Source organism: Pipistrellus kuhlii, unplaced genomic scaffold (genome assembly GCF_014108245.1).
Source record: "Pipistrellus kuhlii isolate mPipKuh1 unplaced genomic scaffold, mPipKuh1.p scaffold_m20_p_15, whole genome shotgun sequence".
NCBI classification, from domain to species: domain Eukaryota; kingdom Metazoa; phylum Chordata; class Mammalia; order Chiroptera; family Vespertilionidae; genus Pipistrellus; species Pipistrellus kuhlii.
Genome location: NW_023425460.1, coordinates 44,471,069 through 44,486,589, shown reverse-complemented (window position 1 = coordinate 44,486,589; position 15,521 = coordinate 44,471,069). Strand labels below are relative to the sequence as shown.

The 15,521-nt window shown below is 55.4% G+C and overlaps 1 protein-coding gene across 1 annotated transcript in view; it reads right to left on the bottom strand.

The window, feature by feature from the left end:
- The window catches only part of TCERG1L (transcription elongation regulator 1 like), an 80,018-nt gene that overhangs the window by 49,986 nt on the left and 14,511 nt on the right, over positions 1-15,521 (bottom strand). The window contains exon 4 of the mRNA XM_036437973.2: positions 11,989-12,174. Coding sequence (XP_036293866.2) covers positions 11,989-12,174 — 186 coding nt within the window. The remainder of the gene's footprint in view (positions 1-11,988; positions 12,175-15,521) is intronic.

Here is a 15,521-nt window from a genome sequence, read left to right as displayed (position 1 = left end):
AGCTGGTAAGCACAGCGGCAGTGGTGGGAGCTTCTCCTGCCTCCGCAGGGCTAAGGATGTGGGAAGCAGGCCTAAGCTGGCAGTCAGACATCCCCAGTGCTCCCAGACTGTGAGAGGGTGTAGGCCGGACTGAGGGACACCCACCTCCAGTGCATGAATTTCATGCACTGAGCCTCTAGTGTGTGTGTGTGTGTGTATGACTAAGAGACCGAACAACAGGTCGCTATGATGCACATTGACCACCAGGGGGCACACACTCAATGCAGGAGCTGCCCCCTGGTGGTCAGTGTGCTCCCACAGCCAACCTCCCCTGGCGGGCCAACCTCCTGCAGTCCCTCTCCCTGGCCGCTGGCCCTGACTGGCCCAATCAGGACTGAGCAAGATGGGCCTGATCAGCCCCAATCACCAGCCAGACTGAGGAACCCCACCTGTGCACAAATTTGTGCACTGGGCCTCTAGAAGTGTACCTATATGTGCATGTATACAAACACACATATCAAATTTAGAGTATTCATCCCAATGCCTCAGTCTTTTCTGTGACTTTTTTTCTCTCCTGTCTACAGTTTACTGGTTTGGTTTTTTTTCTTTCCAGATATTTTCCCTAGTTAGCACTGTTTTTATAGGTGATTTTATAACCCATTTAGTGCTACATTAAAATATCAATTTTGAAGCTATGGAATATAACGTGCACTAAGAAAAGAACCTGTCGTTTTAGTTTCCATTAAACTTTTACAAAATCACTTCATTTCCTTGAAGATGGTTGGAGGCGGATCGCCAGTGTTTTTGTTGAGATTATTTCCGACTCATCTCCCCCACCACCTCCTCCCCTCCTGCGTGCCCCCCCCCTCCTGCCACACCGCACATAAGAGACTCGTCATGCACGCTGTTGGAAATGCACTTGGTAGTAAAACACGCTAACTTTCCTAATACCACCTGGTGAATGACGGCTCTGGCTCTGCGATTCATCACTGACCCCTGAGCATGGCGCATTGTTAAAACCTTGGAATCAAACAAGAAACCTGTGGAGCACAATGAGGCCGTTTTCCGGGCAAGTTTTGAGACAGCAGCGGTTCCCAGCCTGAGGACAGGATGACCCAGGGGCCTGAGCTGCCCGCCCAGGAGCGCGGACCCTGAGAGAGGCGGCTGTGTCCAGAAGGAGACGCCGCCAGGAGCCTGTATGCCGAGCAGGAAAGGCTAAGGCGGAGGAGGGAGAGCATCTGTGTGTCCCCAGGGGCTGCTACAAACAACATGGACTTCCTGAAAATCCGCTCACACGCGGCAACTGCTTCATCGCTGCCCCCAAAGGCTTGTCCTTAGCAGCCAGTGGCCCTTGTGAACTTGAAGACATTGCTGGCACGTGTCTTGCTCCAAACCCTGCAGAAGTCCCAGTCCACCTGCTGTACAGACATTCCTGCGCGTCCCTCTGGCCCCGCCCCCACGCCCATCGCAGCCTCCCCGATGGCTCATACCCATGTCAAGCTCACCCCGACACAGTCTTCACGCAGGCTCTTCCCTCTGCAGGAATGTTCGGTCGCCATCAGTCCCCCAGCAGGTCCCTCACCGCTCCTGGCTTTGCCCAAGTGAGCCTGCCTCCTCCTGCTACGCCGAGCGTGGCGGCCCCCTCTGGTTCAGAGCGTCCTTTCCGGGCGGCCATGTGTGGTTTCCCGCACGGGTCACTGTCCACCGCCCGCACCGCTCACTGTGTGCCCCGGCTTTTGCCCAGGGCCTGTTCTCCCCGCAGGTGGACACCCTCAGGGGCAGAGCTTTTTATTTTGTTCCTCATGGTTTGCCAGGCACCAAAACAGCTCCTGGCACCCAGCAGGTGCTGAGGGGATGTTTGTTGAAATGAGTCAATGAATAAATAAAGGAAGATAAATGAGTGCATCTGTTCATTTCCCATGTCGGTGCATTGTACCCGGCGAAGTCGGGTAATTTGAGGGGCTGGCGTGAAAAGTCGCCATTTCATACAGCTTCAACACGGTGCGACTGCTTCCCACATGAGGGGTGTTTGTCTCAGGCATCGCCGAAGCAGACCCTCCCGGTGGCGATGGGTGTGTGTGTGTGTGTGTGTGTGTGTGTGGTGGGGGAGGTTGGCATTATTTGCAGAACTACGTGCTTGGCAAGGCCAGGGACCAGAAGGCCCCCTTGCCATGCGAGCCCCCGGGCAGTACATCTCTACTGGATGAAGGCAGGGTTCAGAGTGCTTCCTCATGGTGCTTGGCTGAGCCACGTTCTGAGCGGAAACCGTTGCGTCCCCGTACAGAGCATCCCAGACGTGAGGCCAGTGAGAGCCGAGACCCGCACAGCCGTCCGGCCTGGCCGGAGGGGGAGGCAGCTCCGTGGAGGCCCCAGACACACTAACACGATGGGAAAGCCGCCGAGCTGCAGGCCGGGGGGACAGTATGGCCACGTGAGTCCCCACCCCCGGCCTCGGCAAGCTCTGCCCCTCTGTGCTTGAGTAGCCGGTGGAAAGACCAATGCTGGGGTTCAGCCATGCAAAGCCTTCTCCCCCAGGTCCCTGCAGACGGAGGCCCACCCAGGCCCCAGGCCGGGGGCTCACGCCCTTCTCTCGGGAGCCTGGGCAGCTGCTGCCTGGGCTTCATCTTTAGGAATTGGATTGATTGGGGAGCGAGAGAATTTGGGGCAATGCTCTCACCCCGAAAGCCCTAATTCCGGGCTTTCCTATCAAGGAAGGGACGGGAAATTGCTTTATTTCCCTCAAAATACTCTCACGTTTTAAAAATCAAAGCAGCATTAGTGATGTCAGGGTTTTCCAATTTCCTTCCACCCAGCCTCGACCTCTCCCCCATCACTGCCAGTCCGACCACAGTCAGCCTTGCCCTGCAAGTCTGCCCACCACACCCCCTCAGGAAGCGGCCCTGGCAGCTGCCCCCCAAGAGCCAACCCTCGTGCCACCAGGGCGGCTGGGCTGAAGAAGGGGTCGGGGGGAGGGGCGGTGTGTAGAGACCTGGCTGCAGCTTTGGCTCAGCATGGGGTGCCCGGAGCCTCTGCCCGGCAGTCCTGGGAGCCATCCTTCCTGGCGAGTAGGGTGTCCTGGCACAAGCCACGCACCAGGCACAGGTGCCCTGCACCCCGCTCTCCTGGCCTGCCGCAGTCTTGAACTCTGGAAAATTAAAATCACATGCCCTTTTCCCAGCTGGTGTGGCTCAGTGGTTGAGTATCAACCTATGAACCAGGAGGTCACAGTTCCATTCCTGGTCAGGCCACATGCCCGGGTCACAGGCTCCATCCGCAGTGTGGGGCATGCAGGAGGCAGCCGATCAATGACTCTCTCATCATTGATGTTTCTATCCTCCTTTTCCTTTTTTCTTCGAAATCAATAAAAATATATTTTTTTAAAAAGCCAATACCCCTCCTGTGCTTATTCATCTGCTGTGGCCAAAGGACAGACCCTTCCCGTCCACGTGTGCTTGCCAGGGACAGTCCACTCCGGCTGTGGGTCCCGGGAAGCTGGGGCAGAGCGGGGCCCGGAGCGGGGCGTGGACACGGCCTGTCACTCACCCAGAGTGGACGTCAGCTCTGCCGCTGCCTTCGGAAATGGAATTTCACGCCTTCGCTTGAATGCGGCCTTTATTGGACAGAAGAGTAAATAACAGCCCGTAAACTGTTTGCTGATATGGGAAGCGGCGATAGTGGAGATATGCAGATAGCACACCCACCGAGGAGGCGTTCATGCGACGCCCAGAATAAAAATGAGAATTAAATGTCAACATTCATCTTATCTCCTCAGAATAAAGGCACATGGGACAGGAGTAGGTCCCTCGGTTATCTGTTCATTTATTTGTTATCTCGAAAGAAAGCTGTTTGCAGATTTGGACAAGGGGTCCGACCGCGCAAACAAGTTGGGTGATAATCAGACCCGGTCAGCAAACACTCAGTGGCTTCCGCCCGCAGGGATGGCCCAAGCGCAGCTCTGCCCTGGGAGGCCCGGAGACAGAGGTGAGGGCAGGGCAGCCAGGGCTTAGGGGTGACCGGGATGACCGTGACATCGCACACCCGGGGAGAGAGCTCTCAGAAATCCTCCGTGTGACTGAATGCCCAGCTTCGGCATGACCAGGCTGAGTCCCTTCTCACCTGCAGACGCCACACCAGACTCAGGTCGGAGTCAAGACCCTCCCAAGGGACACGGCCGGTGTGGCTCAGTGGTTGAGCATCAACCTATGAACCAGGAGACCAGGGTTTGATTCCCAGTCAGAGCACATACCCAGGTTGCAGGCTCCATCCCCAGTAGGGAGCATGCAAGAGGCAGTTGATTGATGATTCTCTCTCTTCCCACTGATGTTTCTGTATATTTCTCCCTCTCCCTTCCACTCTGAAATTAAATATATATATATATTAAAGACGTTGGGCTCCTGATTGCCCTCAGAAGGTACGGGGTCTTCAAGAACCTTTCCAGATCATGGAGGACAACATCCCAGCCAGACGGCAACAGAAAACGGACCACAGTGATCAGTGGGAGTCCCAGGAGGGGATGAGGGCAGGTGAGTCAGAGAGAGAAGCGAAAAGGAAAGGGCAGATGCTGCATCCACAGGTGAGCAGATGCCCCAGGTGCCACAGGCGGAGCGGACGGCGATGGAGGGCAGACAGGCGTGCTCAGAGGCAAAGGGCTCCCTTCCAATTCAATGCACTTTGGAAACACAGGTCCAGAGGCCTCCCAGGAGGTGGGGAAAGTCAGACACAGACGATGAGAGGAAATAACAAGACACGAGGGGGGACGATTCACGACGGCTGGGACCCCAGACACACAGCATCCACAGGGGGAAGGGATGGCATATAATACGTTTGTAATAGATGTGAATATCATGTGACTACATCATACTCTCTTATAAGTAATTTCTATCACACTACATGGATTCACATTATACTCTATATGGCATATGTTGTAATCCTATCTAATAAAGATGGAGTATGCTGCCGAGACCGGTTTGGCTCAATGGATAGAGCGTCGGCTTGGGGACTGAAGGGTCCCGGGTTCGATTCCGGTCAAGGGCATGTACCTTGGTTGCGGGCATATCCCCAGTGGGGGGTGTGCAAGAGGCAGCTGATCGATGACTCTCTCTCATCGATGTTTCTAACTCTCTATCTCTCTCCCTTCCTCTCTGTACAAAATCAATAAAATATATTTTAAAAAAATAAATAAATAATAAAGATGGAGTATGCTAATTAACCCTCGTGCCATCACAAAGATGGTGGTGCCCACAGCAAATAAGGAGGAATATGCTAATTGACTGCCCCACCCTCAAAAATGGCGGTGCCCACAGCCAATTAGGAGGGAATTGCTAATTGACTGCCATACCCTCAAAGATGGCGGCACCCACAGACACAAAATGGCAGGGCCCAGGCTCCTCAGCCCTCCAGCCGCCCAGGGCTGGCCTGAGGTGCAGATAAGGCTTGGATGGCAGCTGCCCAGATGTCCAGGGCCACCCGAGGCTCAGGTAACCAAGGCTAGCTGAAGCTTGTGCTGCTGGCAGTGGCAGCAGCAGAGGTGTGATGGGGGCCTTGCCTTCCCCTGATCACCAGGTCTCCTCCTACCTCAGAGGGCTTCTAAAATATGAGAGAGGGCAGGCTAGGCTGAGGGATACCCCCCTCTAATGCATGAGTTTTCATGCACCAGGCTTCTTGTATATAATATAATGTGTAGCACAATGTAAAATACAATCTATAATCTGTATTCACAGCACCTGTGTGAGTATGTCTGAGTGTGTGTGTGAATCAGAGAATTTACCAGCAATAAAGAACAATGAATTTTTGTGTGGACAAGGCCCACATTTTCCCACAGAATTAGTATTTTTAAATGTGTGGGTTCCCTCAGAACATCACTGTGGATCAAAGAAAAGCGTGGTGCCCTTGCCACCGTGTTTTTCCAGGAAGGAAACACACCTGCACACTCACACGGACGGAGCGTGCCCTTCCCTTCGCAAGTCCCGATTTCAGAAGATGGTTAGAGCAATTTCTTAAAGAGAAAAAACGACTCAAGCCAATATTGTGTAAACTTGACAACCTATCCGTCAAGTTTGAAGGCAAATGAGAATTTTAAACATCAAAGAGATTGGAAATCCCTTTTATTGGGACATTATGGCAGCATATGCTCCCGGCGAGTGTGGCTGGGAACTAGGAGTGGAGACGCTGCATCCGGAGCCCTGGCTATGAGCCAGCAGACACCGCCCGCACCGCAGCTGCCGGGATGCAGGAGGGATGATTCGGGAAGATGGATGCTTTGAGGAAGGAAGGCCCTCGGGGACTGGGGTGCAGGGAGAGAAGAGGAACTGAGCAGAGAGGTGCGGGGAGGAATATCCTGGGGACACACAGAATCGGGAACAACCAAAAGGAGGCTGGATGAAGCCCTGGCCTCGGCTGCTGGGTTTTGAACAATGAGAGCTGAGCGACGGTGTCCGCTGCATTCTGATGCCAAAGCGTGGTCCTGAGGTTGGGACTCTCACGGAGCAGCGCTTATTAATATGAATGAATCTAATTAATAGTTATGACATCTAAAATCACGTCACAATCTCGCCCGGTCGGTGTGGCTCAGTGGTTGAGCATTGACCCATGAACCAAGAGGTCGCCGGTTCAATTCCCAGGCAGGGCACTTGCCAGGCTCAGTCGCCAGGAGGGGGCGTGCAGGAGGCAGCCTATCAATGATGTTTCTCTCTCATCATTGAAGTTTCTATCTCCCTACCTCTCTCTCTCTCTCAAAATCAATAAAAAACATTTTTTTTAAATCATGTCACAATCTGAACATGCTTTCTCTCTGTGACTTCATAGACTAACAGACTAAGGGGCTCAGGTGGCCCCTGCCCTGCCTGCTCGGCTGCTGAGCTGGTCTCAGCGCCGTGCCCAGGGTGAGACCCGGCACATCTCCCTTCTCCCGAGCACAGGAGGGTCAGCTGTCCTCCTGCCAAGGACACTCCGGCCCTGGGGTGGCAGAGGGCAGAGCTGGGGTGACCACAGGATGAGGCGGGTTCTGCAGGGACCAGGACAGGTACTGCTGGTGGGCATGGGGTGGAGAGAAACCCACCAGGGTCAGTTCTTAGACACCTGGAGCCAATAAGCTCTGGCCCCACTGTCAATCGCGCGTGGGCCCAGGCCTGGCACTGAGCCTGACTTCAGTCCCATCCTCCCCGCGGAAGGACCAGAATTCTCGGAACACATCTGCGCTGACAAAGGGCTGGCGGGCCCCCCACACTCTCTCAGGGGTGTTGTGGGCATCACCGCCACCGGCGTGTGGAGCAGGGACCATGACCCCATCGCCGACGAGAGAGCCAGCCGGAGAGACGTAATTGAAGGGTCGCGAGGACGGCGGCTGAGGGACCGTGCTAATTGCAGCGTGCCATCCGCCAGGCAGTCCTGCCAAGCCGAGCCTCCACGGGATGCTTTGGACTCGTCCCTGATTAATTATTTTTGGAAATAGCAGCCAACAGCAGAGCTTGCTAACAGGCTTAAAATAATAAATTGGGGAAACACCGAGAGGTTTACATCGGTTTGGCTAAGCGCCCACTGTGCTCACTGTGGGGGGTGCCTCCTCCTCGATGTGCGTGCTCACCCCACGGAATCACGGCTCTCCACGTCAGCAGCCGTGACCGCCCAGGGGACATGCCTGCAAGGGCAGCAGCCCGACCAGAGGCGGGGCTTCCGAGGCGGCCATGGGGAGTCATCCTGGTGAATTGTTAAACCTGGTGTTCAGCAGAGAGCTGGTCTGAGGTCGGCCTTGATGGAAGGAATGCAGCATATGTGCATGTGTGTGTGCACACATGTCCATGTGTGTGTATGTGTGTCAGTGTGTGTTCGTGTGTGCATGCATATGTGTCTGTATGTGTGCATGTGTGTGCACACGTGTGTCCATGTGTGTGCCGTGTGTCCCTGTGTGTGCATGCATGCTGTGAAATTGGGGAGACATTCCCTAACTCTTCCAGTGTGAGAAGGGGGCTGTGCTCCTTGGGCTGCAAGGGACCCAGTGGGAGGCCTGGGGGTGGAGCCCCCGTGGCGGGTGGTGTGCAGACTGAGGGTGCCCCCTGTCGGCACCACCCCGTGCTTTGGTCAGGCTGGGCCCCACGGGCACAGTGTTACTGTGAGCCCCTCGCTGCACGTTCCTAAGGCCGGGAGAGGTGCCTGGCACCTCGGGCTCAGAGGGGCGTCTCGGGCCTGTGGTCCGGCGCTCTGTGCACTTGCACAAGCACGTGCGTGCCGCTACGTGCAGGATGCGTTTCCAATGTCTTTTCTAGCAGCGGCTGGAAGCTGACAGCGGAGACGGCTAATGCTGAGCCCGGAGTTCCTTCTGGCTTCCAGCAAGGGGCTCCCCGTTTAGAAAATTCTGCACCTTTTACGCCTAAGGTGCACATGTCTCTCTCTCTCCTCTCTCTCTCTCCCTCTCTCTCTCTCTCTCTCTCTCTCCCCCTCCCCCTCTCCCTCTCTCTCTCTCTCTCCATTTCTATCTATCATCTTCCTTCCTCTCTCTCTAAAACCAACAAAAGCACATCTCCAGGTGAGGAGAACAAAGTGTGGCCGTGCCAGCGTGGCCACGAGGAGCTCGCATCCTTCACAGGAGTTCACTTGTGGGGACACACTAGCCGCAGCCTTTGCTCCCGGGTTGTTTAAATGGAATGTGCTGGAAGCCCCGGTGCCCTTCCCACAGGAGCCCCGGAGCTGACACGCCGGAGGGAGAGGGATTGTGCGGCGATGCTATTTTTACCTCCCAGCCCTCTGAAATGTTAATGTGTATTATGACATTTTTCATTGCAGGGGAGAGGAAACAATTCCTGGATTAAAAAAATAATAAAACACAAAGGAAGAGGCTGCATCCGCCTGCGCCCGGCTGTGGCTGTTCGGTGCCTGCTGCCCGCCCACGGGGTCTCCGATGAGGCGCCTCTCCGCCCCGGGTCCCGGCGCGGGGACTTCCTGGCTCACCGTGCGGCTCCGGGGTGAGTTACGGGGCCCGGGAGACACGGAGTCGCTTCCCAGCTGCTCGGAGGCAGGACAGGATGTGGCAGTCAGCCACTCACCACCCCGGAGCAGGGACAGGTGGCGAGCGGCTTCCCGGGCAGATGGCTCTGCCTCCTCGCTGGGCGGGGTGGGAATGACTCCGGGTGGCCGCCACTCCCCCACATCCCCCCTTTTCCGCTGGAACGCTCAGGAAACGGTGGGCAGAGGGTTAGAAAGAGCCCCGTCGTCTGAACCGAGGCTCGCCCCAGAACGTCATCTCCTTCCGCAGGCGGTGCCCGCCTGTCCCCGGGCCAGGCCACTGTGGTCACTCAGACGCAGGCCTGGCCCCAGCGGACCAGTGAGCAGAGCGTCAGCCTGCAGACTGAAGGGCCCTGGGTTCCATGCCAGTCAAAGGCTCTGGTTGGGATGCGTGCAAGGGTCAACCAGTCTAAGGTAACCAGATGTCCCGCTTTTGGCGGGACAGTCCCGATTTTTAACAATTTGTCCTGCATCCCGCGGCATTTTAAAAAAGTCCCTATTTTTGGCCAAAAATCGGGACTTTTTAAAAAAAAAAATGCCAGGGGACAGTCCTGATTTTTAACAATTTGTCCCGCGTCCCCTTTAAACCAGTCGATGTGTCTCTCTCACATCGATGTTTCTCTCTGCCTCTCCCCCTCCCTTCTACTCTCCCTTACCATCAATGGGAAAATGTTCTCGGCGAGGATTAACAACAACATAAACACCAGAGACGGGGACAGGGGGCCGTGCTCTGACAAACCCTCCCTCGCTCTGTCTTCCTCCCCTCGGGAAACTGCACCCCCTTACACACTAGGAGGTACACAGGGTGTCAGATACGTTCCCCCCGAAAAGTGTTTGTGCTTGCACCCCAAGTCCTAAGGCGTAAGGGAATGGTCAGAAACGAGGAAGGCTGCGTCGCTGAGACCTGCTTGAGGAGAAGGGGGAGGAGGCACCTGCTGCCACCATCCAGCACAGGCCAGCTCCCCCCTCACAGCCCACACCTGCAGGTAACCCCGCTGTGCCCACCTCCTGCTCCATCCCCTCAGATTCAGGGGCAGACCTTTAAACACAGGAAAGTTGTCCTTAGGAAGCGCCAATGATGGATCTGAACCAAAATCTTGACATGTCTGTAAATTATGTCCCACGGAAGAGATTATCTCTGTGGTTTACTCATTTCCCCATCATACGCCTAATGCATGCTCAGTAACATGCCGAAATAGAAGTAAGATTCTGTTCTTGAGAGCACGATGTTCTGCTGACCAGCTAACTTATCAGCCTGGCAGAGAACTATGGAAGCCAGGGGCCTGTGCTGAGAAGGCCGCACTAGAGTTATCAGAAACGAGGTGAGCAAAGCAGAAGCACCCCCACACTGAAGACAGCAAGGCTGTTTCTCTTTCTTCCTAGGACTCATACACGTAACAATCTAGTGATATTCGTTATTACTGAGAACCAAGCAACTAATGATAGTGGTACTAGAATTAGTATTCTAGCCCAACCAGCATGGCTCAGTGGTTGAGCGTCGACATATGAACTAGGAGGTCATGATATGATTCCCAGTCAGGGCACATGCCTGGGCTGTGAGCTCGATCCCCAGTAGGAGGCATGCAGAAGGCAGCCAATCCACGATTCTCTCTCATCATTGATGTTTCTACCTCTCTCTCTCCTTCTCCCTTCCTCTCTGAAATCAATACAAATATATTAAAAATAAATAAATAAATAAAAAGAATTCTAGCCATAACCGGTTTGGCTCAGTGGATAGAGCATCGGCCTGTGGATTCAAGGGTCCCGGGTTCAATTCCAGTCAAGATCATGTACCTTGGTTGCGGGCATATCCCCAGTAGGGATGTGCAGGAGGCAGCTGATTGATGTTTCTCTCTCATCGATGTTTCTAACTATCTCTCTCTCTCTCCCTCCCTCTCTGTAAAAAATCAGTAAAATATATACATATATTTTTAAAAAAGAATTCTAACACTATCTTCAGGGTACAGTCAATATTAGAACTCCGCAGAATTTCTGCTTCAGTCTTCTCAAAGCGCATAAAAAGCTAAAATAAAGAGCACTTCCTGCCTGCCGGGACTTGGCTCTCCGCGAGGGGAAAAAAAAAAAAAAAAAAAAAAGCGCACCTGCCCAGGAGACTTGGTACTTAGTAAATGTCATCCCAAATCAGCGTGGCTTTCACTACGTGTAAGAACGGGACCTGACCATGCGCTCACAAGGACGGCATGGACACATGATGGAGTGGTCAGAATTCTCAGACGCCCGTGTACACTGGGAACACGTGTGGACAGCGGAGTCGCCACCAGTCAGGACCGGGCCTCCCTCTCCCCTCCTATGCCCCCGCAGGCATCAGGCACCGGGCACCAGGCAAGACCGGAGGATGTCTGCCACCTGAGCCCTGAGGATTTTTCAGAAGCACACTCCCACAGCACCCAGATCAACACTCTTGACACCATCCCGGCCCATCCTGCACGCCCACAGGCCTCGGGGGCTCCCACAGAGGTCCTGCCTGTGTGTGGGACCCAGCCCTGCGCTCCAAACAGGCCCAGCGGCAAGGCCAGCTGGTCGCCCAGGCGGCTGAGTGCTCCATCCGCACCCACAGCGCACGCCTTCCTGTCGTGCTGGCTGAGACGCTTGCCTACCTCCCAGCACGCTGCCTTGCTTCCCTTCGTGTTTGGGTGAGAAAATCTCCAGCTTCTCAGTGCCTGCCCTCTCCCCTATGCATCCCCTCCCCTAACGGGTTAGCAAGGCAAGTGGCATTTCGCAGACAGACACTGGGAACTGGCTTTATGGCAGAAAAGGCCCCGCATGACTGAACAAAGCCTGCTGAGTGGACCGCGTCCCTTTGTGCGGATGGATGATGAGCAAACCCGTATACCTCCTGCCCCGTGCCCCTGAGGCCAACCTGGCTGCCCCACAGCTCAGGGACTCAGGGAGCTGGCACCTGCGGGCTGGCTGGTCCCTCCCCTCCCCCCTTCCCCCTCGCTGTGGATTCTGGAACTGACTGGAGGCTCAGAGAGCCGTACTCTCGCTTACCAGGGAAGGGGACGGTCCGCAGGGGTATTTTGATGGGCGCCAGCGTCAGGAAGCGGCAGGGCTGCACGCCGGAGGGGGCCGGGCCCCCGAGGCCCTCGGTGTCCACGGAGACCATGGCTGCGGCCGTGGTGGCGATGGCGATGGCGGGGCTGCTGCCCACGGGCTTAAGGCTGTTGTGGCAACCACCTGCGGGAGAGGGACAGGCGGTCAGCAGGGGACACCAGGGGCCGGGAAGACAGACGCCATTTCATGATGCAACACAGGAGCACAGCCAACAAGAGCGGGGCCAGCCCTCTTTCCTGGAAGCGGACACCGTGTGCCTCTGTCCCAGAGGGAACGTGACGAGGTCCCCGCGGTGCAGGCGACGAGCACACAGCTCCGCGAGGGCCAGCAGCCTCCACACGGACCTTCAGCAGCTCCTCAGAGGAGGGGCCAACTTTTTTAAACTTAAACTTCTTCCAACGCCACGTCTTCAAAACAGACTCACCCAAGGCTATGGTATTTTGTGGAAGAGCCACACTCCAGGGGCCAAAGAGCCGCATGTGGCTCGAGAGCCGCAGCTTGCCAACTATGACCCTAGCCAGCCCATCATACTGGGTGCTGTCCACTATACACATCCGTGACGCGCACAGAGGCGTGCCTGTCAGCCGATGCCGGGAGGTTGTGACCGCCCCGTTCAAACGCTTCTGCTTCCATCCGCCTCGCCCTCCGGCTCCCCAGGTGTTTTCCCGGGGACTCACCCGCCTGATGCCCAGCTCAGGGACAGGCCTGCCGCTGTGGCCCAGGGGTAAGCACCAAACCCGTGCATGGACTTCACTTCCTGTTCGCACAGGGGTTTGCCATGAAGGATAAAGTCGCCTGTGCTAAAGGACGGATGCTAAGGCGCAAGCTGTTTTGTCAATGGGAGTGTGGGGACATCTCTATTCCCGGGGGACGATGTTGTTGTCAAAAAATGATGTGTCAACTGAAAAGGAAAATGAGGGAGCAAACGGATCTGCCTGTTTAAAAACAAACACGTGGAAAGCCAGTGTGGGGCCTGTTTTGCATTCATTTGGTTACGAACCAGCTCCAATGAGTTCCCGGAATCCACTGACTATTATCAGTGCAGACAGGAAGTCAATAACCCATAGCGACAAGATGCTTTCCCGAATTGGGTGGGGGGTGAGCTGGGAGGAGGCCTGGGCCTCGGCCAGGAGCGAGGAGCGCTGACGTGAGCACAGGGCCCTGGGCGGGCACAGAGTCTGGCTCCCACCGCCAGCACAGGGCCCTGAGCGGGCAGCGGAGTGCAGCTGGGAGGCAGGTGCTGAGAATGCCCGCTGCGGGGGTGCAAGATGAAGCGGGCGGGGAAGGGGGGAGGGGAGGGGCCTGGTGTTCTCCTGCACCCCTGCCAGGGTCCGGCATCTCCGAGCACCTCCGCTCACCGGTCTGCAAGGCTCGGGCGGAAAGACGATGCCGTAGGAAGTGCGATGCACACAGACACACGAGCCAGATACACGAGCTGCCACGGAGCCAGCCAGGCGGTGCGCGGAGCCAAGGGCATCCTGGGATGCCAGCTGCTTCCCCTCCCCCCCAGCCCCTGGCCTGGCCCCCACCGGAGCCTGGAGCCTCCTGAGCTGACTCGTGGAAGAGGAGTGGGCACTCAATAAATTGTGCCCCAGGATAAATAATTAGCATAACTCGCTTCCCCAAAGGGCCTCGGAGAATCCCTGAGCTGAGTAAATAACAGGGAGATAAGAGAGGTCCAGCCGAAGGAAAAATAAGAAAACTGCTAAGCCAGCTGAGAGATACGCCGGAGATGCTATCCCGTAAGGATTACTTATAAAAAATCAATGTTTTAAGCAAAACAGTGATTAACCCTGTGCTTCCCTCGGCGGTGGCCCGGGGAGGCGAGCTGGCCGGCGGCGGCCGGAGCCAAGCTCCGCGCTGGGCCCGCGCTGCCCTCTTATCATCACCATCACCGCCCGGGCTACCCTCGCCAAGAGCTGTGTGGGCACATTCTGTCCTGGGGAACCTGCTGGTAGCCATCCACACCTGTCTGCTGCCAAAGACAGCCATCCGGGGAGGTCTAGGACGCTGGGTCTGACCCCAGGCCCTCTGCAGGCCGGCCCCGCCCCTCTGAGACACCCGGGCCACCCGGGCATCTGGAGGACTCTCCTTGGCACCCACCTGGGCCCTCTGCCCAGGCCCTCTGCCAGCGGCTGGCACGCTCCCTTACTGAAACCTCCACTGGCCTCGGCAACACGGAGGGGGCAGGAGTGGGGGCGGGGGCAGGCGGGCTCCTATAAGACCTCAGGCAGAGAGGGGTCACATGACTTTTGAATTCACCGAACGGGCACTGAGTACATTTCTTCGAAATGCTTACTTAAGCTCCTGATTGAGCGGTTTCTCTAACGTACACCCGCAGATACACGGTTGAGAGCCCCACAGACACACTCAGCGTCTCCTGCTACCCTGTCCCACCCAGGAGTGATGGCCACGTGTGGCTACTGGGCCCTGAACTGCGACTCACGGCCTGGGATGTGTGACACGCGCTGGGTTTCAGGAACAAAGCCAAAGAAAGGGAAAATGTCTCTTTGATAAGTTTATGTTGGTGACACGGTGAAGTGATATGTTCTGGATATTGGGCTAACTAAAATAAAGGACTGAAATGAATTTCACCTGTTCTGTGATGTCTCTTTAAAAATATATATTTTTATTGATTTCAGAGAGGAAGAAAGAGAGAGAGAGAGAAAGAGAGAAACATCAATGATGAGAAACACTGATCAGCTGCCTCCTGTATGCCCCACCTTGGGATTCAAGCCCGCAACCCGGGCCTGTGCCCAGACCGGGAATCAAACCATGACCTCCTGGTTCATAGGTCAACGCTCAACCACTGAGCCACGGCGGCCTGGCTTGCTGTACCTTTTGAAATATGAGTGCCAGAAAATTTTAAATTCCACGTGTAGTTCACATCGTATTTCTGCTAGAGAGTGCTGCTTTAAGGTAGGCACCAACATCTGGAAACTTCCAATAAGAGGAAAGCGAGGCGATAGCCCTTATTTCCCAAGTCCACGTTTATGGAATTCTGACACCTTCTTCTGTCATTCCCTCGGCCCCATCTCGGCTCCAGTGTAAAGAATCTGAACCACATCTGAGACTTAGAACTGTCATCTTGCATCGAATTGATTCATTACTTTGTGGAATGTCACCCATAAATCCAAAGGGGAAAAAAAGATTGCCAGACATAAATTCCTCATTTTTAAAAATGATATAAGTTGTGTTGGTAAACACAGCCCGCGCTTAAGTTTTTCATTATCCAGGCAGCCTCTCAATTTTAGTTGATGCCTGAATAATTTACCACGGGGTCTGGAGACACAACCAATTTTCATCCAAATGGCTCCTTGAAGTACGCGTGATACAGACAAAACAGAAAGCAGTCACAGGGGGAGCTGCTCTCCCCGTTCCTTCGGGGAGGGTAGATGCCTCCCTCCGGTCTGGAGCAGTGCCTCAGGGGAATTACCTGTGAGAGCAGGTGGGTACCGCCAGCACAGAAG